The sequence below is a fragment of the Alligator sinensis genome, unplaced genomic scaffold, assembly GCF_000455745.1.
Source record: "Alligator sinensis unplaced genomic scaffold, ASM45574v1 scaffold265_1, whole genome shotgun sequence".
Lineage (NCBI taxonomy): Eukaryota > Metazoa > Chordata > Crocodylia > Alligatoridae > Alligator > Alligator sinensis.
Genome location: NW_005842961.1, coordinates 41176 through 65304, shown reverse-complemented (window position 1 = coordinate 65304; position 24129 = coordinate 41176). Strand labels below are relative to the sequence as shown.

General features: G+C 55.2%; 1 protein-coding gene across 2 annotated transcripts; it reads left to right on the top strand.

Moving 5' to 3' along the window:
- The first annotated feature begins 280 nt into the window (after nt 1–280).
- Nucleotides 281–22716, top strand: TSFM (Ts translation elongation factor, mitochondrial). Of its 2 annotated transcripts, XM_025192679.1 has the most exons (7): nt 281–388; nt 919–1071; nt 2132–2260; nt 3204–3326; nt 4112–4196; nt 4979–5312; nt 9843–22716. In XM_025192679.1, the coding sequence occupies exons 1-7, from the start codon at nt 344–346 to the stop codon at nt 9925–9927; spliced, it is 954 nt and encodes a 317-aa protein (XP_025048464.1). In that variant the 5' UTR covers nt 281–343; the 3' UTR covers nt 9928–22716. The 2 variants fall into 2 exon arrangements, with proteins under 2 accessions (XP_025048464.1, XP_006036446.1); XM_006036384.3 differs by lacking the exon at nt 9843–22716 and having other exon boundaries at nt 4979–6394.
- The last annotated feature ends 1413 nt before the right edge of the window (nt 22717–24129 follow it).

Sequence of the window (24129 nt, the reverse complement as noted above, 5' to 3'; positions counted from 1 at the left end):
GCGGATTAGGACGCCTGGGTTCAAAGGGTTAAATCCTTGCTAGGCCTCTCAGGATTCAAAGGGTTAAATGAATCTATGGGGAAAGTAGGCCGGAGAGTCCCGCCCCAAAGCACTTCAGCAGCCAATGAGACGGTGCCTTGGCCTCTGGTCCTTTTTTCATTGGCCGCCGGCGCCCCCCAGCGCGCCCTCCAATCCGCTCAACGCAGGGCGGGACGGGGTCGTGACTGACTACCCAGCACCCGGCCCCCTGCGCATGCGCCCTACGCTCGGCTTGTCCCCTGCCGGATCCCGTAGCCGGTCGCCGTGACGCAGAACGTGCGCGTCTCGGCGACGGGGCTTCGGGATGCAGCGGGCGGCGCTGGTTGCGTTCGGGGCCCGGCCGGGGCAGGTGAGGGGCAGCGGCCGGCTCTGCCTGGCGAAAGGTCCAAGGGCCAGGACACGGGGCCCCCTGGGGTGAAAGGGCAGTGGCAGTGGCCGCTGGCGAGCACGTTAAAGCCCTGGGAAGGACACCTAGGAGTCCTGCCCCTCCCCCAGCTCCTGGGGCAGGACTCCTGGGTCCCCTTCCCCAGGGGGTTTCTCTTGCTCACCAGCGTGCATGCCCCCTGACCTCTGACCCTTCACCCCTGGGAGGCTCCCTGCTGCCTTGGGGGTCCTGCAGCCCCCGGGCAGCACCCTGGGAGGTGGTTGCCGCGGAGGCGGTTGCCATGGAGCGATGTTGCGCTAGGGATGGGGGGGTCGCACTGGAGGGCGTCGACCCTCGTGGTGTCCCCTGGGAACTAAGAGGATCCGGCGTGGACCCGACCAGCCGCAACCGGCAGAGCTGGGCTGCGACGGCCCCCAGAAGGGCCGTTCCCGCTGTGGCGCGCCTTGCCGGCCCCGAGTCCCTCTGCCCTGGCTCTCATCTCCTCCTCCCTGCAGCTGGGCTCCTGGCCGCTGGCCCGGCTGTTCCACGCCGGCCTGCGGCTGTTGGCGACGAATAAAGAGCTCCTGCTGCGGCTCCGGAAGAAAACGGGCTACTCCTTCATGAACTGCAGGAAAGCCTTGGAGACGTTTGGCAACGACTTCAAGCAGGTGGGGGCTGCCTTCCTATCGTGCCCAGCCCTTGGGTTGAATCCTAGGGGGTCGTGGGGCTCTGACTCCCCTCGTCTAGATGGGCCTAGAGATTTGGATTTCCCTTCCCGGAGGAAGGAGGCAGGTTGGAGGTGAGGGGGGGGGCTGCAATAGAGGAAGGAAGAGCCGAGCGAGAACAGGGCAGTCCTTTCCGCTCCTCCAAACCCCAGAATGTAGGAGGAAGTGGTTTACAGGTAGCAAAGCAAATGGCACTTTGTGAAATAAAGAAAGGGAGTCATAGAGAATTAGTGTTGGAAGGGATCTCAGGAGGTTTATTCCTGTGGTTCTTGACTCTTTTTGTACCAGGATCCATTTGCGAAGGTCCGTGGCCGTCCTGACCCACACTCCTCTAGCCCTGCCAGTGCCTGACCCCTATCCCCTCCCTCCCCCCATGGGCTATGCTGGTGTCCCTCACTCCCGACCCAGGGCCCCCAGCTGCCCCTGTCCCGCTTGGACCGGAGCACCGTTGCTGCAGTGGCTCCAGCTCATGGGGGCGGCAGCAAAGGGAGTCTGGCTCCAGCATGGGTTGGAGGGAGGGGAAGGGGGAGAGGCCTGTGGCACCCCCCAACCCTGGGCTGGGGCTGCCATGACACACCAGACAACTTGATCATGGCCCTTCCCACCCTCCTGAGCAGAATCTCCTGGCTGCCCTGCCCCTGGGAGCATAGCGCTGACCCCAGTGCCACCAGCCTGGCCACATACCTCTCCCCTACTCCCTTCCCCTCACCCCTCTGCCCTGCCACAGCTTTCGACCCTTTGGAATATTCTTGTGACCCACAGCTTGAGAAACGCTGCCCAAAGCAGCCAGGGTTAGCAGTGTTAGCCTGAAGTCGAGCGGAAGGCAGTAGATTTGCACGTTACAGACCAGCAGTGTCGAAGATGTGGCTTGTGGGAGCCCTATCATCCAGCCCCCAGTGCTGCCACAGGCAGTATGTGGGCTGCCCTGGATGGTCCCGTGCTTTGAAGGGAGATGAAGCATAGGGCTCTGGGCTGAGCTGACTGCTTGGTTTTGTCCTCAAAGGCTGAAGTCTGGCTCCACAAGCAAGCCCAGAAGGAAGGATGGAGCAAAGCCTCCAAGCTGCAGGGCAGGAAGGCGAAAGAAGGGCTCATTGGAGTGCTGCAGGAGGGGAATGCAGCTGTGATGGTGGAGGTAAGTACCCCCCGCACGTGAACTTGCGAAGTGGATGTACCAGCACTGGTGTTAGTCCACAGTTTTTTATTTGGCCCCTGTAGCTCCCTGTGACACTCACACTCAGATCTCACAGCTGGGAGGTTAGCTTACCCTATTCTCTTCGATACAGCACACACCTTCCCTCTGCCCCTCCCCAAAATCAGTACACCACCCCCACCCAATTGGGGTGTGCATATTAAGCAGGGATCTGGTGCTTCTATCTGGTGATTTTTCTTCTTTGCCCTGCTTTGATTCTTGTCGTACTGTGCAGCAGCTGTTTAAACTGTTCCTCAGGCAGCTGAGGGAGTCGATTAACTTAATGTCTCCTTTTTAATGGTCTTAATGCCCCACTAATTGGGCTAACCTTTCGTAGGGTAACTTTGCTGTCTGCTTCGCTCTCCCTCATTTTGTTTCCTAATATTGGAGACTCTTCAGCCCTTTTCAAAATCATAGGTTTGCCCATGGAGGCCAGCCTTCAGGAGCAGCCAGGTTTTCAGCTTCAGTTAAACGGGAAAGAGAGAGCAGGTCAGCTGAAGATGAGGCTCTGTCCCTGCTCTGTGCAGCCATAAGTCTTGGAAAACCTTTTCCCCCCACTTTGTTCTGCCTTTCAGAAATCAGGTGTTTATTATATTCAGGGGTGTGTTGTATGTGAGAGAACATGGTATTTAATACGTGGCACAGATTTGTCATGTGAAGTTCCAGTTAGCAGGAAAATAGCTAGCGCTGATGATCCCAAACAGTTCTCCTGAACAGGAGTAAACCTTGGCCTGTTCCCCCTCCCCAAGTTCATGGACATCTCGGGGACATCTGGCCTGTTCTGGTCCCATCATGGCACTGACCCCCAGCCCCTGCAGTTGCACTGCCTGCTGAAATCCCCCTTTACATAGCTTTAAAGCACGCAGTCATCTCTTCTCTCTGCCAGGTGAACTGTGAGACGGACTTTGTGGCCAGGAACGCCAGGTTCCACCAGCTGGTTCAGCAAGTGGCAGTCGGGATCATGGCCCACCATCAGGATGCTGGGAAACAGCTCACGACATACGTCAAGGTAAGAGCAGGTTTGCACAGACCGAGTGTCTGATCGCTGCACCACGTGACTCGTTTATCCACGACACTCCCACCAGGTGGGTGATGATTGACTAGGGGCATTTGCCTGGGAGGGGCATCATGTGGGTTCCAGCTTCTTTGCTGGAGCAGATGCTGATGCATTTATGTTCCTTTTCCTGGTAGCTGCCTCCTACTCATTGTTTTTTGCCTAGCTTGGGCTGTGGAGACTGGAGTCCCTTCAGCTGCTCAGCGTTGCTGAGATCCATGCAGTTCTGGGCATGGCCAGAGCAGCTGGGAGCTTTGCCCCTGAAGTGCAAGCACTGCCAGTGGGGATCTGAGCTGATCCACAGGCTCAGTCCCCTGTGTGGTGGGAGTCTGTCTGGTCACTGGGCTATCTGTCCATCCATCCGTCCTTGTTATAAATTGCTATACGGAGCAGCCAGGCTGCAGAGTCTTAATGGGAGCAGCTAGCCCCTGTTGGAGAGTTCTGCTCCATTGCACTCTCTGTGCTGTCTCTGCATGGTCTGGTCTCAAACCACTCCAGTTGCAGCAGTCCCAACAGGCTTCCTAATACCACCACAATCCTTCAGCCTCTGGGAGCTGTCCCAGCAAAGCGCCTCCTTTCCCATCAGGTGGCCCTGTTGAGGACAGGTTGCGGACATCACAGAGGGGCATATTCAGGGGCTGGTGTCTGGCCTTGGCTGTGAGATGGGGCAGGGCTGCAAGGTCAGAGACGTGTGTCCTGCTCTGTCTTGATAACTGGGTATTTTCTCATCCCTATTTCAGCGCTTCCTGAAGGCAGAGGATCTTTCCCAGCTCAGGACCGTGCCTGAAGGCAGGCTTCTGAGTGACCAGGTGGCCCTGGCTATAGGTGAGTGCCTAGTGCCTATGGCTGGCTAGGGGGTGGAAATGGGGCACTTACAATTAGGACTACCACAGACCAGGTGTTATCTGAGGCACCATGGCCCAGGCTATAATATGTACCTTGTTTTTGAAAGGCAGAATGAAGGGGGAAAAGATATTTTATTGTAGTAAGTAACTGAGTAGCAGCCACCAGGGAGCTAAGCCAGCTCCTTGTTCTGCTTCCTGAGTGCAGATTTTACTTCCACTTTTGCCCAAAACTGACCAAAACTCGTACTGTATTTCTCATATATGATGCACACTATTGTTTACAATTTTTTGAGAGGAAATGCATGGTATGCAGAAAATATGGTAATTAGCATGCCCTGGTATTCCTTATGAGCTAGTTAGACCCTTTCCCTGGGGATGCTTTTCCATATTTAGATACCCAGGAAAGATTCAGGTGGCAAGTGGAGGAGCTAGCTGGTATCTGGAAACAGTGCAGGCCTTTTTAGCACGTAGCTTTAGGACCAGGGGAAAGACTGGGCTCTTTCTGGAGCTGGGGGTGCCCAGAGCTGTGGGGCTGGAGGAGTAGCTTGCTGGGAGCTTTGCCTTTCATGCGGTGCCACCCCTTGTTCTCAGATCTCCTTCTGCCTCCAGCAGCAGCCCTGAAATTGAGGTGAGGCTGCTGGGGAACTGCTGTTCCCCCACCCAGGTTCCTTTCGGAAGCATGCATTTGGAGAGAGCACGGCTGCCCCCAGCTTGTCTTGATCACAGCCCAGTGAGACCTGCTTCTGCTTTGGCTCCTTGCAGGGAAGCTGGGCGAGAACATGGTGCTAAGGCGAGCCGCCTGGGTGGCCGTGCCCTCTGGTTGCTACGTCGGCTCCTACGTCCACGGGATTCTTCCGACAGATGGTCCCTCCATGATCAAGGTGGCCCTGGGCAAATACGGTGCCTTGGTGATCTGTGAGGCTTTAGCCAATAGCCCAGGCACCAACCTGGTGGATATGGGCCGGAAGCTGGGGCAGCACGTCGTGGGCATGGCACCTCTGTCCTTGGGGACCCTGGACGACGAACCTGGGGGTGACACGGAGACGAAGATGCTGGCTCAGCCCTTCCTGCTGGAGCCTAACCTCAGCCTGGGCCAGTACGTGCAGCCCCATGGCGTATCTGTGCTGGACTTCGTGCGTTTTGAATGTGGGGAAGCTGCTGAGCTGCCGGGAGCCCAGGAGTCTCAGGAAGAGGATGCAATGCCTCTCCTCGCCTCACCCCCAGCCCAGGGGGTTTAAGGCTGGTTCAGGGCCTGCTCCCTCATGGGGGTCTGACCAAGGGACGTTGCAAGGTCCAAGGGGGGTCTCTGCAGAGCCAGTCTGTGGGATTGCACAGCTGCTGGCGACAAAGCAAGCACCAGTAAATAGGTGTTTGGTATAATGCAGGTCGACCTGATTCTGATCCATGTCTCTGAGGGGCTGGGGCTTGGGGATAATGATGCTTTATTCCTGCCTCTGTCACCTTTAGCAGCCCTGATCCTCCCCTGTCACATGCTTTTCTCACAAAGACGAGCCCCTTTGTTAGTCTCTTGACTCCCACCAGAGAGAACCCCGAGCAGAAGGGTGTTGTGTTGTGGATGTACAGGGAGAATGTGCCTTGATACATGCTGTGTCCCTTCCCGTGGCACTGATGCCTTGGCAGATGCAGGCTATTTCTCCGGTAGGGGCAGTGGAACAGAGGCTGCAAACACGTGGCACGTGTATCTGGGCTGCCTCTGCCCTCCCCACATGACTTACGGCCTCTGCCAAGAGGACCTTAGATTCTGCCCGCAAGATGCAGCATGGCACCATCACCTGCAACATCCAGAACCCCTGTTCTCCTCCCGTGAGACAGGCCATGCTGATCCCATGCTGCCTCTATCAAGAGACAGCTTGTGCATGGGTTTCCAGCCCCAGGAGCTGGAAGCCTAGCAGAGCAGTAGGCACTGGCTCCTGTGTGTGGAAGGGTGCTGCAATTTGGAGTTCTGTAGCTCCTATCCAGCCTATACGTGGCTTTGTTCTGGGAAGCCGCAGGCAGGCAGGGAAAAGGTCTCCCAGCAAGCCGCACCACCCTCAGGCTTTCAGTACTGCAGTTGCAGTTTGGAAGCTGGAGATCAGTGGGTGCTTGATTTTTTGGAGGAAGAACCAGCAGCATACCTACAGGCTGGGGAACTCCCTTCTCATCAGTGCAGAGGCAGATAAGGATCTTGGAGTCACTATTGATGCCAAAATGAACATGGGCCAACAGTGTGGGGACGCAGTCAGGAAGGCCAACCGCACCTTGTCATGCATCCACAGATGCACCACAAGCAGGTCCAAGATGGTGATCCTCCCCCTCTATGCGACACTGGTCAGGCCACAGTTGGAGTACTGCGTCCAGTTCTGGGAGGGTCCAGAGGAGGGCCGCCCGCATGATCAGGGGGCAGCAGGGCAGGCCCTATGAGGAGAGGCTACGGGACCTGAACCTGTTCAGTCTCCACAAGAGAAGGCTGAGGGGGGATCTAGTAGCCGTTTACAAACTAGTCAGGGGGGACCAGCAGGCAACGGGGGAGTCCCTGTTCCACCCGAGCACTACCAGGAATGACAAGAAATAATGGTCACAAGCTGGCAGAGGGTAAATTTAGACTAGCTATCAGGAAGTGCTTCTTCACTGTCAGGGCGGCTGGGATCTGGAACCAACTTCCAAGAGAAGTGGTGCTGGCTCCTACCTTGGGGGTCTTTAAGAGGAGGCTAGATGAACACCTTGCCGGGGTCGTTTGACCCCAGTGCTCTTTCCTGCCATGGCAGGGGGTCGGACTTGAAGATCTGCTCAAGTCCCTTCCAACCCTATAAACTATGAAACTTGTCCCAGGTGCCGGCCCTGTTTGGACTCCGGCCCCAGGGGGTATTTGCTCTGGGTGTTTCTAGCTCAAGGCCGAGGCTCCACAACTTCCATAACAACTTAATACAGCAATCAGTAGGTTTGCAAGAGTCCAGAGCTGAACCAGCCTGGTCTCCCACCCCCCATTTACCCCTTCCTGTCAGCTGGACCCTTTTGCTTTCTTCAGGCTGATCTGGGCAGGGGGAGCAACCGGGTCCTCTGCTGTCAGCCTAAAGACCTCCTGGGCCAGGTAGAGAGAAGTAAGGCTGGAAGGGATTGCAGGAGATTGTCTAGTCCAACCGGGGATCGAATCTGTAACCTTAGTGTTATTAGCACCAGACTTTTATTTGCGGGGAGGAAAGCTAGGACAGGGAGGGGCTGGCGAATGTGGGTACTGGGGGCTGGAATCATGCTTCTGTTTAGCCCTGAATTTCCTGGGGCTTCATCTCTAGGCTGCGTTCCCATGGTAGTTACCACCCCTTTCCCCCGCAGCTTACTTTGGGGTAAGTGCCATGTGTCTGCTATGAGTGACTCCTGCCACCTACTGCCATAGTGATGTAATAGCAGCTGCTGTGGATTTGGGGTGGCTGTGGCTTACTATGGAGGGAAATTGGGGTCAACCAGGAGCAATCAAGGGAGCTGATGGAGCCCAGCCCCCAGCAGAGCCAGGCTCGGGGGCACCGGGAGGAGAAAGGTGGAAGAGCTGCAGTTGGGTCAGGAGAGGGGGAAGCCTGAGGGTTGGGGGAGATCTGAGAACAGGCTGCTAATCCCTGAAGGAGAAAGGTGCTTCTTTGTGGCTGCAGGGGCCTGGGCTAGCAGGGGGCACAAGGCTGGAGTTGGGAAGAACATTCTATCTCTATGGGGGTTTGGTTGTGATGGGAGCCCAGGGCAGGGAATGGCCACCCCTGGATGTCTTCAAGAGCAGGCTGGACAGACACTTGGCTGGAAGACTTCAGCTGGGGCTGAGCCTGGATGGGATCTCCCAAGGGCCTGGGCAGCCCTGCTGCTCCAGGATTTCAGTCCCAGGGTGTCCTGGGTGCTGGCACTGCCATGGCACCAGCAGGATGTGCTCCCACTCAAGCAATGAGGATTGGGGTCTCCTATGGCCTCCTGTCCCCTCACCCATCTATCCCAACAGAAGCTAAGTGTTGGGTGTGACAGACCTCACTTCCTTGGCATGGTTGACATCTGTAGGCAGGGCCTGGTCTGCCAGGAAGGCCTCGAGTGGCTCAGACTGCCTGGGCTTGGAAACAGTAGGGTGTGGAGGAGCAGGAGACTTGGGCACCTTCATCCTCAGCTGCTGGCTCCTAAGTCTCAGGATGTGTGAGGGGACCTGCCCTGGTCCATCACAGGGTCCAAGCTGCCCACACCCAGTGGAGATTTTTAAGATGTGGTTAGGCAAATATCTGTCATGGATGGCTTGAGTATACTCAAGCCATATCTCAGGACAGCAGGAGGGACTAGGAAACCTCTACTCAGCAGTAGCCCCAGGCGTGCTTCAGATCTGCCTTAAGGTGTGTCTCTACTACCATCCTCAAGAACATGGTCTCCAGCATGCCTGAGAGAGGCCTCTGATGACGGTCTTGACCCAGATCACTGGCTCGCATCTGGGGTGGGAGCATGGCATGGCATTGACTCACCCTGGGTAACATCTCTGTGTTAGAGACTTCCTGTAACAGGATGGGCAGCCAGCCCTGTGAAGCACCTGCAGCTGTAGGGATTTCTGTTAAAGGTCTGTCCCCCTGGGAGCTTAAAACCCAGAGGAGAGCAGCTCGCGGGGACAGAGCCAGCTGCGAGTAGAACGGTTGGATACAGTGAGGGGCCAGGCTGCTGTGCTTGGGGTCAGAGGCAGAGGGGTTCCCTTGCTAGTGTCTGGAGGGGGGCATGAGGGTCGTCTTTGCTTGTTTGCATGTTCATTTGCAGCTCAAAGCCTGCACTGGAGTTGGGAAGAATGGGGAGCTCTGCAGGACATGAAGCCAGCAGGCTAAGCAAGCTGCTGCAATCCCCTCTCCCAGCCTCCCCTCTCCAAGAGCAGTAGCTCCCTGGGCTCAGCCAGGTTCAGATCTCAGGTGTGGGCTGGTTGGGAGGAGAAGTTTGGAGCTCTGCTCAGAACTGCATTTCTGGCTGCCAGGAGCTGCTGCCGCGTGAGATGAGATGGGGCTGGGGTCTCGTGCTTGGGTCACTGTGGTTCCTCCCTGGTCAAGGGCTGCCTTGAGGCCCTGACAGCCTCAGTGCTGCTGAGAGGACTAGGTGCTGAGACCCGTCCCTGGCAAACATGGGCCCTAACCCATTCCCCGGCCTCTGTCCCTCCCGTCCCCCTGTGGGGACTCCTCCCTTGGTCCTGGAACATCTCTCCCTGCTAATGCATGGGGAGGGAAGAGACTGCTTTGACTTTGGTGCTGAAGAAGGTTTGAAAACCCAGGGCAGGCGGGGAAACTGGGAACTGGGCCTGGAGTCGGTAACACCCTGGAGAGCATCACAGGAAGGCCTTGCTTGATGGGCATCTGAAGGGATGGTGACGGTATACAGCAGTGGTGCTCCAATGTTTGGCCCTGTGGCCCTGTGCTCCAGGACTGGGCCCTGGATTTAGGGCCCTTTGCAACCTCGGTTGGCCCCTATGTGCCAGGATGAGGCATGGAGGCCCAATCCAGCATACAGGGCCATGCTAGATGGTGCACGGGGCTCCCAATGCCACCACTTCTCTGCTGAATGTTTGGATCTGTGGGCTGGATGATACAGCTCCAGGGGCTGGTTATACAGCCACGTGTCTTGTCTTGATCTGCCACAGGGTGTCACTGCTGCTCCGTGGGGCCGGGCACACTCGGGGCCAGCGAACGCCCACAGCAGCACGAAGGGAAAGCTCGGATGAATGAAGTTGCAATGAAAGGACGCTGCAGGCGGGCAGGAGAGCTGTTCAACAGTAGCTGTTAGCAATGCGTTCCCCAAGTGAATGAGCCTTCACTGGCTGGCAGATGCCATGGGAGCAATCGCGCAGCCCTCGCAGGCTGGTCCCACCAGTGTCACCTCGGGATGGAAATGCTTTTGACCTTGGGAAACTCCAATTTGGAGGAATTCAGATGCCCTGTGAAGAGCTGTGGTGAATTCCCCCCTTGCGCCCGGGGGTTAAACACTTGTGAGGTCCCTCGTGCAGCAGCTCTGAGCCAGGACACACTGCAGAGGTGCTTTGAAAAGCTCCTTGTTCCCCCAAAATGCTCAAGTCCGTGGCTCCCGGCCATGCTCCGGCTGCACCCCTGACTTCATGAGAACATTTGGATGTCAAAACCTGAAGCAGCCAGCTGAGCAGATAGCCCTCTTCTTTACCCTCTGATGCTGCTTCGTTTGTGGTTGGCACCTACAGCATGTGCCCTTCTGATATGCTGCCCCCAGACTCCGCGTGCCCCCTAAAGCTCATGCCCTTCTCGCAGAGATCTCCACATGGCCACTTCGGTTTGCTACATGCTGCTCCACCGAATGAGCCAGCGAAGCTGAAATGAGGGCTCGGCAGGCAGGAGGAGAACAACATTAGGGAAACAATCACCCGAGAAGACTGGGCGGGGCTGCGGTTAACTGACCGAAACCCACATGCTTGCCAGCCTCTGTGCCCGCCTTGCCACCTCACAGCCAAAGGGCACGTCCGTGGGCCCTGGCAGGAGGAGCCCTGATAGCAACGAACTGTCCTGGTTCCCTTATCTGTGGGAGTAAAGCCTTCCTCTGCGCCGGCGATTAGGGAGACACTCAACTGTCTCCAACTGTTCTGATCCTGTGATAAAGGCAGAGCCTTGCCCTGCAGGGAGGCCGGGACCCTCCAGAGACACAGGGCTCGATCCCGGGCTGAAGATGCTGACAGATCCAGACTCAGGACCAGCCTCAAAGCTTGGGTAGTGCAGCATTCATCTCCAGGCTAGCTTAACCCTAGGGTAGGGTTATTCTGTCTACAGCTGATGGGGATGATGGTGGCGTGATGCCTTCTACTTCAGCCTGGGCAGCAGCAGCTGTTTGATCCAGATTGACCTTGGCAACCTGGAGGATTTGAAGTTCCTGAGAATCCAGGCTGCCCTCAGTTTTGCCGCTGGGTTGGGGGGCGCTGAGGTAGCTCGCACATTTCTCTTCCTTCCTACCGTGTTCCCCATGTAGTTCAGCAGCCGACTTTGGGTGCAGGATCCCGTCCTTTGAGGGCAGGCAGCAGCTGGGAGGAGAAACAACCTGGCCTAAGACTGGAACCAGGTAGGCAGCTCCCAGCTAGACACAGAAATCGATTAGAGAAGTGGGGCCGGGAGGGACTTCCATGTGCAATGCCCTGCCTGAGACAGGATCAACCCTATCTGAACCACGCGTTACAAATACATTATCCAACTGCTTAGTAAAACTGCTGTCCGCCCTGACACAACACAAGGCATTGCATCTAAACCTGCCCCAGGGAAAGCAGGGGGATCACGGCAGCCAGCGTCCTGCTGCTGTTACAGGTTGTTAATACAACCTCCAGAGATCCCAGGTAGGGGCTGTGCCACTATTATAGAGAAAGGCAACCCCCTCCCCCGCCTCCCCAGTCGGTACTAATCTGACTAGGGGGGAAAATTCCTTCCTAACCCCAAATCTGGCTTTGGCTTGAATCTAAGCAGAGGGGCAAGACCGTCTAGCCAGGGCCAGGTTTTGGTCCCTGCAGGAGTGCTGGCACAGCCCAGTCGCCACCCCCAGCCTGGGCTGCAGTCAGCACTCAGTGCTTCCAAGGGTGAAAAATAACCCTCTGATGCATGTATTCACATAGGAGCAAACAGTAGGCAGCCATGTAGTGACAGGCTGGGTGAGAGTGAGTGCACCGAGGGGGTTGGGGTTACGTTTGTCGAGAGCAGTCTAATTCTTGATTTGCTCTCGTGTGAGAGTAGCGAGGCCTTTGGTGTCACTTGCATATATCTTCCATTATATTGGCCTATATAATGGAAGCTGTATATAAGGGACACCCAATAAAGGCCAATGGATACTGTTACTGGGCCAGGGTCACGTCCTCCTCCACCACCAAAAGCCTTGGGCAGCTGCCTAGAAAAAAGTGTCGTATGTCCTGCTACACACAGGTGGTACAGAAAGTGACTGTTTGAAGCCAGCATTAGAAGGGGTGACAGCACAGATGAACTGTGAGAATTACAAGCCCAGTGAAAATGCCACCAAAAGAACTGCCTTGGGTCCAGGAGGGCCTAGCTATAGCCAGACCCTAATGGCAAAGGCAAGGAGGATGAATGGAGAGGGTCGTACAGAGACGCTGGAATGCTGCGTCTTCAGGCGGCATCCCACGAGGGTGTCACGAAGCAGAGGATGGTCCGCATGGGATCTTCCATGCGTGATGGGCTTCAGGACAGGCTGGCAGTGACTGCGATGAAAATTCACACCTCTCCGGGGGATCAAACAGCACAGCAATCCCCAGATGGTGGCCAGGAAGGAAGGACAGAGCTAGGAATAAGACCACAGCAGGTGGAGGGGCAGGGAGGTGGCCTGGAAAACTCAAAAGCCTTCAGGAGAGATTCATTCATGCCAGGATGAGGAGCTTGCCCAGGTATGGAAGGGGTTAGTAGATAAAGGTGCCAGCAGGTGGCACTGGCGAACACGCAGCCCAGGCCGGGGAGGGGGTTGAAGCGCCACAAAACTTGCCGAGTGCAGTGCAAATGGCTTCCCCTGCCCAACAATTCGCATCCGCTTCTAACAGTGCCAAGTGGGTGTGGGTTGAGTGAAGCCCCTGCAGGGAATTGTCCTCTGTGTGGGCCATGTGGAGAGAGCCTCTCCTCCGTGCTCCCGGTCCAGGCTGCTTGTGACTCATCCCGGCAAGCTGCAGGGTCTGTTTCTGCTTCTCTTAAGGAAGGTTCCTAGCTGTGAACACCTAACCTTGCCTGGCCTGGGTGGGGATAGCTTATTTACCCAGCTTGGCTTAGTAACACGCCAGGAAGCAGCAATCCGGGTTCATGGTTGTAGGAAAGTTGGGCTGGAAGGGACCTCGGGAGATCAAGGCAGGATTAGTCAGTCCCAAGACGCATGGACCGTTGGGGCACCTTTGATGTGGCAATAACTTGCCTCCATTCTTCCCAGTCTTTTGCAATCTTTGTACAATCAGTCGGTTTGAATCCTGTTCAGTCTTTGATGTTGGTGGTCCAGCTTATCCTAGGTCGTCGTCTTCTTCACCCATCCACAGCACCCTGCAGGATGGTGTTGGCAAAAGTGCCAGACCTTGCTACATGTCCAAACCACTGCATCTTGCATCTTATGATTTCAAGTAAGGGTTTATATTTGCCAGCTTTTTGTCTGATTTGATCTTTTACAGATTCGCTTGTTCTGTGCGAAGTGTAGGGCACGTGGGGAAGTCTTCTGAAACATTGCATTTCAAAGGGCTCAATTTGCTTTTCCAAAGCTCTCGTGAGTGTCCCGGTCTCGCAGCCATAGAGAGTTGTTGAAATGACAATGGCATATAGTAGGCACAGTTTCATTTTCATTGTGATGTTGCTGCTAGTCCAGGTTTTCTTCAGCTTTGCTAGTTGTCCAATGGCTGTTCCTGTTTTTACTTCTTTTCCTGATGTAGCATCTTCTGGGATGCTTGCTCCAAGGTATTTAAAGTGTGAGACTTTTTCCAGCTTCTTAAGACCAGTTTTTACTGACACGTTCTCATTGCTATTGGCGGATGTTACCGTTACTGTGCTCTTCTCTGCACTCATTTCTATTCCATATCTCTTTATGCATCCATTCTGTTATTTCCGTAAGCTCTTTTGCAGTTCCAGCCATTAAATGTTATCAGCAGGATCAGTCCTTTCTAAACCATCCCAGCCAACCTGCTCTGGAAAACCTCCAAGGATGAGATTTCACAGTTTCTCTAGGCAGCCTGTTCCAAGAGTTGGCCACCCTCGTGGTCAGGAAGTTCCTCCTCCTCTCCAACCTCAGTTTCTCCTGCTGCAGCTTGAGGTCTTTACTTCTTGTCCCTGTCCCCTGTGACCACAGAGAGAAGCCCATCTCGGTCCTGTCTGTCACCACCCTTGAGGGATTTGAAGACTGATCTCAGGCTCACGGGAAGTTTTGGGGACCTGTGTACTGACCCTGGCATTTCAGCAGATTGACCACCTGGGGAAGGTGAAGGTAGAGGCTGAAGAGGGATTTTAAGAGCAAAGCTGCATGCATACAGCCATCTATCCTGCTACACCCTACAGGGGAGGTCCTCACACCAGCTGGTCATTACACTGATTGCTGACCCACTGCCCCTTCCCCACCACAAACCAGTCCCTGCAGGACCTCCTTGCTGCTGGAGGCTGGACAGGTGCTGTGGATGTATCAGTCCCTGGCAACACAAAAGGGAGGGCAGTGAATGGCTCCTGAGACTCAAGTCTCCATCAACAGCTGTTCCTCCCTAAGGCTACATTGTCCTCCTCGTTTCCTGGTCTTCTGGGCACAGCCAGCTCAGGCACTTCTCTGCCCTCCCATCATCTCTGCACAGGCTGGAAGGACCATTGGCAGCACAGCCCTTACTCCCATGGAGCTCAAGAGCTGGAAAAACAATACCTGACTTTGCCTGTTCTCCCCTAATGAGGCAGGACTCACTGCCATGGCTCTGCAGCTCCTGTAGCCATTAGCCTCTGAAAGTAGTTCCTTGCTTGCCTGCTTCCTTCCAGCTGTTAGTCTGTCAGTCAGCACTGCAGGCCCTAGAGATCCTCGGCTGCAGCCACCATCTCCGTCCGCTCCCATCGGTCGTATGCCTTATCCTCCGGTTGCCTGCATTTAGTTTCTATAGGTCTCTGTCATCTGGAAGGCAACGTCTTTGCTGCACTTGAACCCCATAACTTAAGAACAGTGTGTAAGAGCTAATTGCCCTGGCTGATGAACCAGCTGGCCACTGTCAGAGTCTCAGAGCTGGCTGCTGGGGAGAGCAGCCCCCTGCATTGAAGTCCAGCTGTGGTAGCAGACTGCAGGCCAGCCACCAGTTGCACTGGAGGTCTGCTGCGGTGAGCCTCCCTGGTCCTGTACTGTTTGGTTTTCTGGTCTCGGACCCTGCTTGGTTTTGCTTCTGGACTCTTGGCCTTTGGGTCAGAGCCTTTCCATCTGGTAAGTCGGTCTGTGGACTGTGACTTGGCTTGTGACCTGGACTCTGCCTCTGGATCCCCCCTCTTTGGATCTGGTGAGTTGGATTCTATCTTCTGCTCTTTCCCAGTGGCCTAACCACTAGGCAAGACCACCTACCACCCTGTCTGTACCCACTGGACAGACCCAGAGGGACTGTAAACCTCTGGCATGGGGGAGCCCTCCTAACACAATCTCTCTCCTTCTCTCTCTCTCTCTCTCTCTCTCTTTCTTTCTTTCTCTTTCTCTCTCCGCCCTTCTTCCAGCCCCTGACCTGCCCTTATCTATCTGCACTGGATCCCTTCAACAGGCTCTGACTGAAATTTCCTTCCGTTGTTTGTCTTGGCCACAGCAGTGTTCAGAAAGGGAAATGTCTTCTGTGTCCGAGAGTCCAGGCAGATTCCTGTCCAGAGTCCTGGGGTTTCGGTACCTTTGGTCTGATCGAGTCCAACTGCTGGTGGGGATTTGTGCAAAGGGCAGATCTGGTTTCCCTGCTCCCCACCCCCTGCATGCATTTCCCCTAAGGTTATAAAGAGAGATGTTCAGGTGAATGTGAGCTCTATCTAAATTCTATTGCATACAGCAGGGTTGAAAATCCCTATGGCTAGTGACACCAGGGGGAGGCAGCAGGGGAGCCTGTGGCCTTTGGATTTAAGCCCTTTCCTGTGCTAGTGCATGAAAACCTAGAGCTGCACATCCAATGCCCCCCAGCCCTCCTGAAGGTGCTGATTGAGAGGTCTGAAGTGCTTCCAGATCAAGCTTTGCCTTGCCCAGCTCAGCAGTGAAATGAGTTGTCCCAGTCTCAACCACATCCCGGCAGCCTGGGCGCCTCTGGGACCCACCCGTCATACAGTCCCTGGCATGGCGTATGAGAGCTGGCAGGAGTATTGCAGGATGAGGGGGCAGTCTCCATAACGGGTTTCCAGAGAACCCAGGTGTATTTCTGACTTTTCCACATGGGGTCATTCTACCTCCTGGCAGCCTGGGCACAGACGTGGGCACTCACTGCGCACATCGGGGAAGAGATGACGACCTGTGGGGAAGGGTAAAAAATGTCCGAGATGAACCAAAAATTCTGCCACAGAGATGACTAAAAGGAACCAGGATTCCCAGGTGAATTCAGAGCCTGAAAAGAAAGGCCTGGCAATATTTCCATCACTAGGGAGGTGTGAAAGGGCACTTAGCATGCCTGTCACTTTAAGAGAAGAGAAGGCTCTCTAGAAGAAGCTTAGGCAGCCATCAAGGAAGTCACCTGACCAGAAAGGGAGGGGCTTTAGGGATATATAAGCCCAGGGCCTGGTATAAGGAGGCAGTCTCATCCAGGGAGCTGATAGGGAAGGAGCTCTTGAGCAGGCGGTGGCAAGAGTGACATTGGCTCATGCCAAGTATGACTGTGGGTTGGCAGCTTTGGGGTGGGGAGTGTCTGGGAGTTTGTGGAAGGGACTAAAGGGAGCTGAGGAGGTCCTAGCTGGCCCATAGAGAGAGGGAGAGAGAGAGAGAGAGAGCAGGGGCTAGAGGCCCTGGAAAGAGAGCAGAGGGAGGGCCTGGGGAGCAGGTAGGGTCGGGATGCTCATAGGTATCACTGGCCTAGGCATGGGTCCAGGGCTCAGGAAGGGCAAAGAAGGGCCATAGCCAGAGACTGGTGAGGCTGGAGAGCCCATGGGTCTCAACTGACCTAGGAGTGGGGCCAAGATCTAAGGAGAAGGACTGAAGGCTGAGAGGGCCGTGGCTGGAGACTGAGGGGGCCAGAGTGTCCATAGCCTAGAGAGGGGTTGATGTAGGGACAAACAGCCAGGAGCCCATAGCTCGTGGGGTGGTTGTGATGTAATTAGCATATGTGACATCTGCAAGGTATAGGTGTGGGTAGTGGGGAGGATGGAGCCCATCTCATTAGCTGTTAAGGTGATGAGTAATGAGACCTAAGCTCAGGAGTGGGTGAGATCTCACTCGGGGATCCCAAGGGCAGCCTTGTTTTTCAAAAACCGTATTTCCATCAAGTTGTGGCAGGAAAGTGGAAGTGGGATTGCCAAGCGAGAACAAAGTTGACAAGGGCTGAGGGGTCTCCAGGGGCTTCAAGGCCACCCCTGGAGTGGGACCCTGTTACAGGAGAGGATTTGACTATTAGCTGTTGGCTATTAGAATGCCACTCGCACCCCAATGCCACCTTTCACCTAACCCACGAGGACTGACCACGTGAAACACAGTTGCCAACAACAAATTAGTAACCTGTATTGCTTCAAAGCAGCTGTTGCCAGCTGAGTTTCAACCCTGACAAGGGAGATGAGCCGAAGTGGGCAGTGGTATGGAACAGATTGGCTGGATCGATTCCTCTGGCCGGCATCTTGGAGAGAAGCCGGGTGGGCCTGGAGCGGACTTGATCCCTGCCTTCCCTAGGAGAAAGATCTGCTTTCTGGAATTTAAGATGGGAAGAGCTCAACAAGGAGGTTTGATAACTTGAAGAGGCTTACTGATGAGGGGGAATTACTAACCAGTGCTCAGTAATTTTTTTAAATTTTTTTATACTGGTCTTATGGATATGCCACTACTCCTGACACACTGCTCAGTGGAGCCCAGATGGAAATGACCAATGCCTTGGTCACAGTGTGCCTCTTGCGTGGCCGTGAGCATCCCCATGAAGCCAGGGCAGCTTGCATCTCATGGTCTAGCTTCTCCATGGGTGATTTGTCATTCCTTTTCATTCCACAGATGTCAACAGCCATCTTTTAATGGTCTTTTAGCATGCCATCTTTTTAATGGTCTTGATGTTTCACCAGTCAAGCTAGCCTTTGTCCTGCCATTCTGCTGCCTGTTACCTGCTCCTCTTAAAGTAGGAAGGAATTTTACCCCTTAGTCATTTTGGTACGGACTGGAAGGGTTTTTGCCTTCCCAGGTAGAGGCCGTGCTCGCCGACTACAGAGGATCTCTGGAGGGTATATTATATTAACAAACTTCTATAGAAGCGGGACGTTGGCTGCTGCGGTCCCCTTGCTTTCTGTGGGGCAGGTTCAGGTGTGATGTCTTGTGTTGTGTCAGGGTTGATGGTAGTCTTTCAAAGAGTTTAGATGATAGATTGTATAGGAAGGCTTGGACAGGGCTGATCCTGCTTCAGACAGGGGGGTGGACTAGATGACCTCTGGAGGTCCCTTCCAGCCCCATTTCTCTGTGCCTCTGTGATCCCTTCTTAATGGTTTTGATGGTCCACCAATCTAGCTACCCTTTATTCTGTCGTTCTGCTGTCTGTTCGCTGCTCCTGGTAATGAAACTCCTAACTTGAAGCCCCGCAGATTCTTTTGAACTCACTCCAATAAAATTTGGTTTGTTTTTGCTTCAGTCTTAAAAATGAATAATCCAGCCCTGGGACCTGAGTGGATTAGTAAAGCTTCTGGTTTATTTTTAACTGGAGACAAATGTATGCTGTTTTATATGGGATGATAGCCCTCACCATCTTCAATCCTCGTTTCAAAATCCTGGATACAGCCCCCCTGCATGCATGCATGCATGCATGCATGCAGCAACTCAACTGCTCAACCACTTCCACCAAACTCCTATTCATCCTCCTCTTGAAAGCCTCCTATGAAGGGGATTGGAGCAGTCGCTAACTCAAGAAGCCTGGGGGAGTCTGGAAGCTTGCAAGGGTTACAGCCCAGCTGGTGGCTGTAAGGGGTGATTGCAGGCTGCCTAGGCAATAGGGCCAGCTGAGAGAGATAATTAGCTGGCAGGAAGATAAGGCTCCTAAGAAGTGGACCCAGGGGGAGAGATTTCTGGGGGAAGGCACCACGGAGAGGGAGTTGAACTCCTATGGAGAGGAGCTAGAGATGGGCAGAGAGCCAAGAGGAAGAGAACTGGTGGGCCAGCTCATGGTGGAGCCCAGGGATCGCAAGTGGACTGCTGCTATCCTGAGAGTTGGCCTGCAAATATAAAGGACCCACGGGGTGTGAGAGGCTGTGAGGGCATCGGAGACCGCATGCAGCTTATGCTGTGTTGACTCCTGCCCTCGGGGCAGCGAGAGCCTGTAAGAGGACATGGAAGGACTGTTTAGCGAGCTAATTAACCCCAAACCCACTACAGGGATTCTGTAGCTTCCCCTGGCCACTGTTTTCCACTGCCTGGTCTCCAGAAAGGAGGTCCCTCTTCCCATGAACACCTACTTTCAAGTGATTTCCTTCAAGAGCTTCAGCAGGATACCTGCCCCTTTTTGGCGGGGGTTGTGCCTATCCCCTTGCTTTTGGCTGAGTTTTGCTACAAGCAGCCTCCTTTGCATGGCTTTTCAGAGACAAAGCTGAGCAGGTGCAAAACCAGCAGCTTTCGCAAGCTAGACAGGGAGGGGTGAGCAATATTGCCACAAAGGCAGCACCTCGGTTGGGGGCTCCTGCCTTCACAGATGAATACCTTGATCTCTCCACTCTCCACCGAGGCCTCTCAGCCCCTCGTCAGCCGTGTGCGGTCTCTCGAGCTGTGCACCTGACTCTGGCTGCCTGGGTGCTATCAGCAGCTGAAACCACAATGTGAGCCCTCTTGCTTGCTTGGGGTAGATTGGTATCTAATGCGAAGAAAAAAAATGAAGGGGCTTGTTATCGTTCTCTGTCTTTGGCATCTGCATTTATCTCCCGGAGGGTAGGAAGCTAGAGGCAAGACTGTGAGAACAGGTACAGTGGCTGAATCCAGCATCTGATAGCACCATGGATACAGCCCAACTCGTCGACTCAAGGGGTTCGTTTAAATTAAGCTAGTTGCCCTAAGTCTCGCTGGCTCAAGTGGGTGGATAAAAAGCTCTTAGCAGGCCGTGCTCAAGCCTCACTGACTGGTGGGTGCAGAAAAGGGCCCATCAGATGAGAACCTGGGGGAGTTGGTTACTTGCTTTTCCCTCCCTGGGCTCTCGAGCTTTGTGATCTGCCCGGGAAAGGCGTTAAACTGCCGTGCCATCTGCCCCAGCAGTGGCTGCTCAGGTGCTTCCACCATTTTTCTCAGCTGCTGTTCCAGCTACTGAGCGAAAACAGACGGGGAACAAAGATGGGAGGAGACAGACCCGGGGCGCAGCTGGCACCTTCTCTACGACCGTGGCAAGGCGGCTGGAAACGAATGTAGCATGGCCATCAGCTACCTGGTGCCTGGGCATGGAAGCAGATGTGAAGCCTCGCTGTGTTGCCCTGCCCAGACTGATGCCATGAACTGTTGTGCACAGAAAAGGCAGTCAGAGCTGCACTGGCGTGGTACTCATCTTGGCTAGCCATGGCCTATGAGAGGCATTGGGCATCAGGGCAGCATTAAGGCCTGGAGACTGGCATATGAGAGCACCCAGGCAGTGGCTTGGGGGTGCCCAATGGACTGGAAAGCACCTGCCTAGCTGTGTTCAGCTCCTGTTAGCAATCCAGACCTCCCCCCTGGACAGGGCAGGGCACAGAAGCAGCCAAGGCGTGGGGTGGGGGCTCTCTACCTGCAGTGCAGAGCTGTGGTTTCCTGGTGATCTGATAAGTGCCCTCCTGTGCACCGAGGGCGGAAGGGAAGGTGTGTTCAGCCTTCACGGGTGTTTTGCTTCTTGCTTCCTGTAACCCCCCAGAAAACCCAGGGCACAAACTTTCTTTGCCCCAAGCCTCTCTACTTCTGTGCAGCCCCCCACAACCTAGAACCCTCCGTTTCTGAAGTCCTAGCCTAGCCATCCTGCTCTCGCTGCCCCGTCTCAGTCACGGGGCCCTGCAGGGTCCCCAGCTCTGGGTATTTAGAGGGGCCCTATCGCTGTGGTAGCTGGTCCTGCCACCCTGGAGGCAGGTCCACGTGGATGTTGGAGGTGCAGAGCCGTTGAGATGTGCTCAGCCCCTGTGGCCCCCGGCCAAGCACTGCTGATGGTCTGCATAGTGTTGCACAGCAAGCACCAGCTCAGAACTGGAGCCAAGTGCCCGGAGGACCATCCTTCTTGTTGGGGGCAGCCCCAGCTTCCCTTCTGAGAGTGCCTGCATGCTCCCTGCAGGTAGATGCCCATTTGCCCTGGGCCAGGAGCAGAAGAAGCTGCTAGTTCCAGCCAAGTCCTTGACTTGCACTATGTTCTCCGGGCAGATGGGTTCAGTGATGGTAGCAAAGGACCCAAAATGGGCCTTTCTGGGGCACCTTCCCAGCAGGGAGAGAGGGCAGGGGTGAGAGTGCTGGGATCCTGGGTCTATGGCACAGTGGGCAACACTTTCCGGCGCGCTCTGGGCCCAGGGCTCTTCTGAGGCTCCTTGCTGCTCGGTCCTGGGTCTCCTGGCACCGTGATGCCCCTCATCGAGTCTGCCCCCAGCTCTCTTGCTGCTTCCTCTTGGCTATATAGAAGTCTGTCGTCTTCACCTGCCTACACAGGGGTCTCCAGCTCATCACAATGGGGATTTTCTGTGAGTGACACAGTGAACTGAGGAAGCGCCCCTAATGCCCCCTCCATGCTGTGCCCTGCTGTCGCCTCCACCCCGTGTCTCGCGACAGCTCCAGCCTGCCACAGAGCAGAGAGCAATATCCAAATCCTCCAGACCAGCTCTGGCGTGAATACCTGCGCCCCTCAACCCCCGGCATGACGGAGCTCCTCGCTGCTTGCTTGGATCCTGGAAACAGAGGCCGAGGGGCACAAAGGTTGCCGGGGATTTGGAGGCAAGTCCCAGGCATCTTTTTACCAAGCCCCCCCTCCCCGTGGCAGAAGGGCGGGCTGGAGTCTGGGGCTGCTGTGAAATAATAACAGAGCACGGTAGAAAAAGTGGCTGCGAAATCTCTCCTGCGTTTCCTGTGAGCTTGAAGTCAGGCCTCCCTGGACGCCGCTTCATTCCTTCTCTCCGGCAGCTGTTCCTCATTTCCCAACCAGAGTCTTCCTGTTGTGGTGGAACATTTGAGTCTCCCCTCTGGGGGGCTGGGGAGGGGGAAGTGAGAGAGCATGTCAGGGGAATGGGAACAGCTGCTTGCCATTCCACCCCCCCAGTACAATCCTATCCCCGTTGCAGCTATATATAGCTTCAGACAGGCCAAGCCAATGGAGCGGGTCTGGGATGAAGAATCGGCAAAGAGATCTTAGCTGGAGCTGCCGTGAAGCCCAGGGAGAGGTCCCTCTGCAAGGGCTCTGTCCTTGGGGCACAGAGACGAGGAGCCATCTCGGTGGCTTCCATCCAGTTGCGTTTCTCCAGGAGGCCAGACGTCTCCTGGCTGGTGTGAGAGTAGGAGAGGGATAGGAGCCAGCTGCCTGCCCCAAGGGTGTGACCCAGGAGGGTCTGGCACTGGCCCGGGCTGGCTACAGCCTTCAAATTGCAATGAGCTTGTCACCCCAAGGGTTTTAAGTGCTTGAAGCAGCGTTTTAAGGCTTGGCTGTGTTGCCATGTCCTCTGCAGGGCTTCTCCTGGGAGCACTGAGGGTGGCCGCAGCCTCTCCGGCAGGCAGCGCAATGCCATCCATTGCAGTATTGGGTCCCTTCCTGGCCGGGATGGGCTGAGCACGCACGCTCTTCGTTCTTCCTACGGTCTGTAGAAAGCACAGGGCATGGATAGGTCCCAAATGACCTTGCCCACTCATTGGGCACTAAGCAGCCAGGCCTGGCCCCAAAGGCACCGTCTGTCTGCTGGTTGTCTCGTGGAGCTGGGAGGGAATGTCCTTCCCCGCCTTCCCCCGTTGCTCCATTTGTCAGGGGGATTTATAAGCTTCCCTTAGGGGAACTGGATGTTAGCTGCTGCCTAGGCTGGGGATGGCGACTGGGCTGTGCTAATGCTCCTGCCTTGACTTAAAGCTGGAGGGTCCTGGCTAGAGGGTCTTGGCTCTCCACTCAGGGTCAGACTGATGCTGCATTTGGGGTCAGGAAGGAATTTTACTCCCTGGTCAGATTTGTGCAGACTGGGGAGGGTTGTCTTGCTCTGTAGCGGGGGCACAGCCTCTACCCAGTATCTCTTGAGACTATATTAACCCCCTTTGCAGCAGCAAGACATTGGCAGCCGCGGTCCCCCTGCTTTCCCTGCGGCAGTGTTGGGTGTGACATCTGGTGCCGTGTCGGCATTGATGGTTGTTTTGCTCAGAGGCTGGATTATACATCTACATAGGATGGTTTGGACAGGGTTGATCCTGCCACGGGCGGGGGGTTGGACTAGATGTGACCTCTGAAGGTCCCTTCCAGCCCCACTTCTCTATGCACTGCCAAGCTGATGGCTTCTGGACATGGTGAGCATCTCTAGAGGGATCGCTGCCAACATAAAGGGATGCTGTGTAATGCCTGTACATCACTGTGCTGCCTCTCTGTTCTCCAGGGAAGGGGGCATTTCTGCTCTGTCCCACTCCCCCATACCTCAAGTGGGCACTGCCTTCACACCACTCTGCTTCCCCAGGTAACCCGAGCACACCTCTCTGTGGTCCTATATAGATGCTGCCCCTCCATGCTCCTGTCCCAGGGTAACCAGCTCGTCCTGGAGGCTCCATCAAGGCCTTTCCCCTTCCCTTTGTTCTTGCTGGAATCCAGAGCAAACGCTTTATTTACAGCCTGGCTCAGAGCTGCTGGGAGTATTTTTAGCCGCCCGGACTCGCAGACATAATTCTTCTCTCCTCGAAGATACAAACCTGCTCCTTTCCTGCCATCTATGGAGAACCTGCTCTCAGCAGTCTTCTCCCCCGCCTGGATCTCTGGCTACATGTGCGCTGGCCTCACGCAGGCTTCCTTCTCCTCCGCCCTGCCTTGGAGCTGTCCCGGGCCGCTCCAGGGCCCAGGCCACAGCAGCCCCCTACCTTCTCAGCTCAGTGCAGATGCACTTACCCCAGGTCTATCTCTTCTGGGATAAAGTTACGCCACAAAAAAATCACGCTGTCCCCCCAAGGCTGATTTACCCCGGGGTAAATTCCTGTCCTGCCTTCTGCACCAGGCTTAACACAGCCCGGACTGCGGCTGATGTCTCGTTCTGCAATTTCCTATCTCATCCAGTTTTTAAAGGCTTACTGCCTGAGAACAGTTACCCACAGGTCGGTGATGGAGGGTCCAGGGAGGTTACAGTGTCAGTCACGGGCTTGTG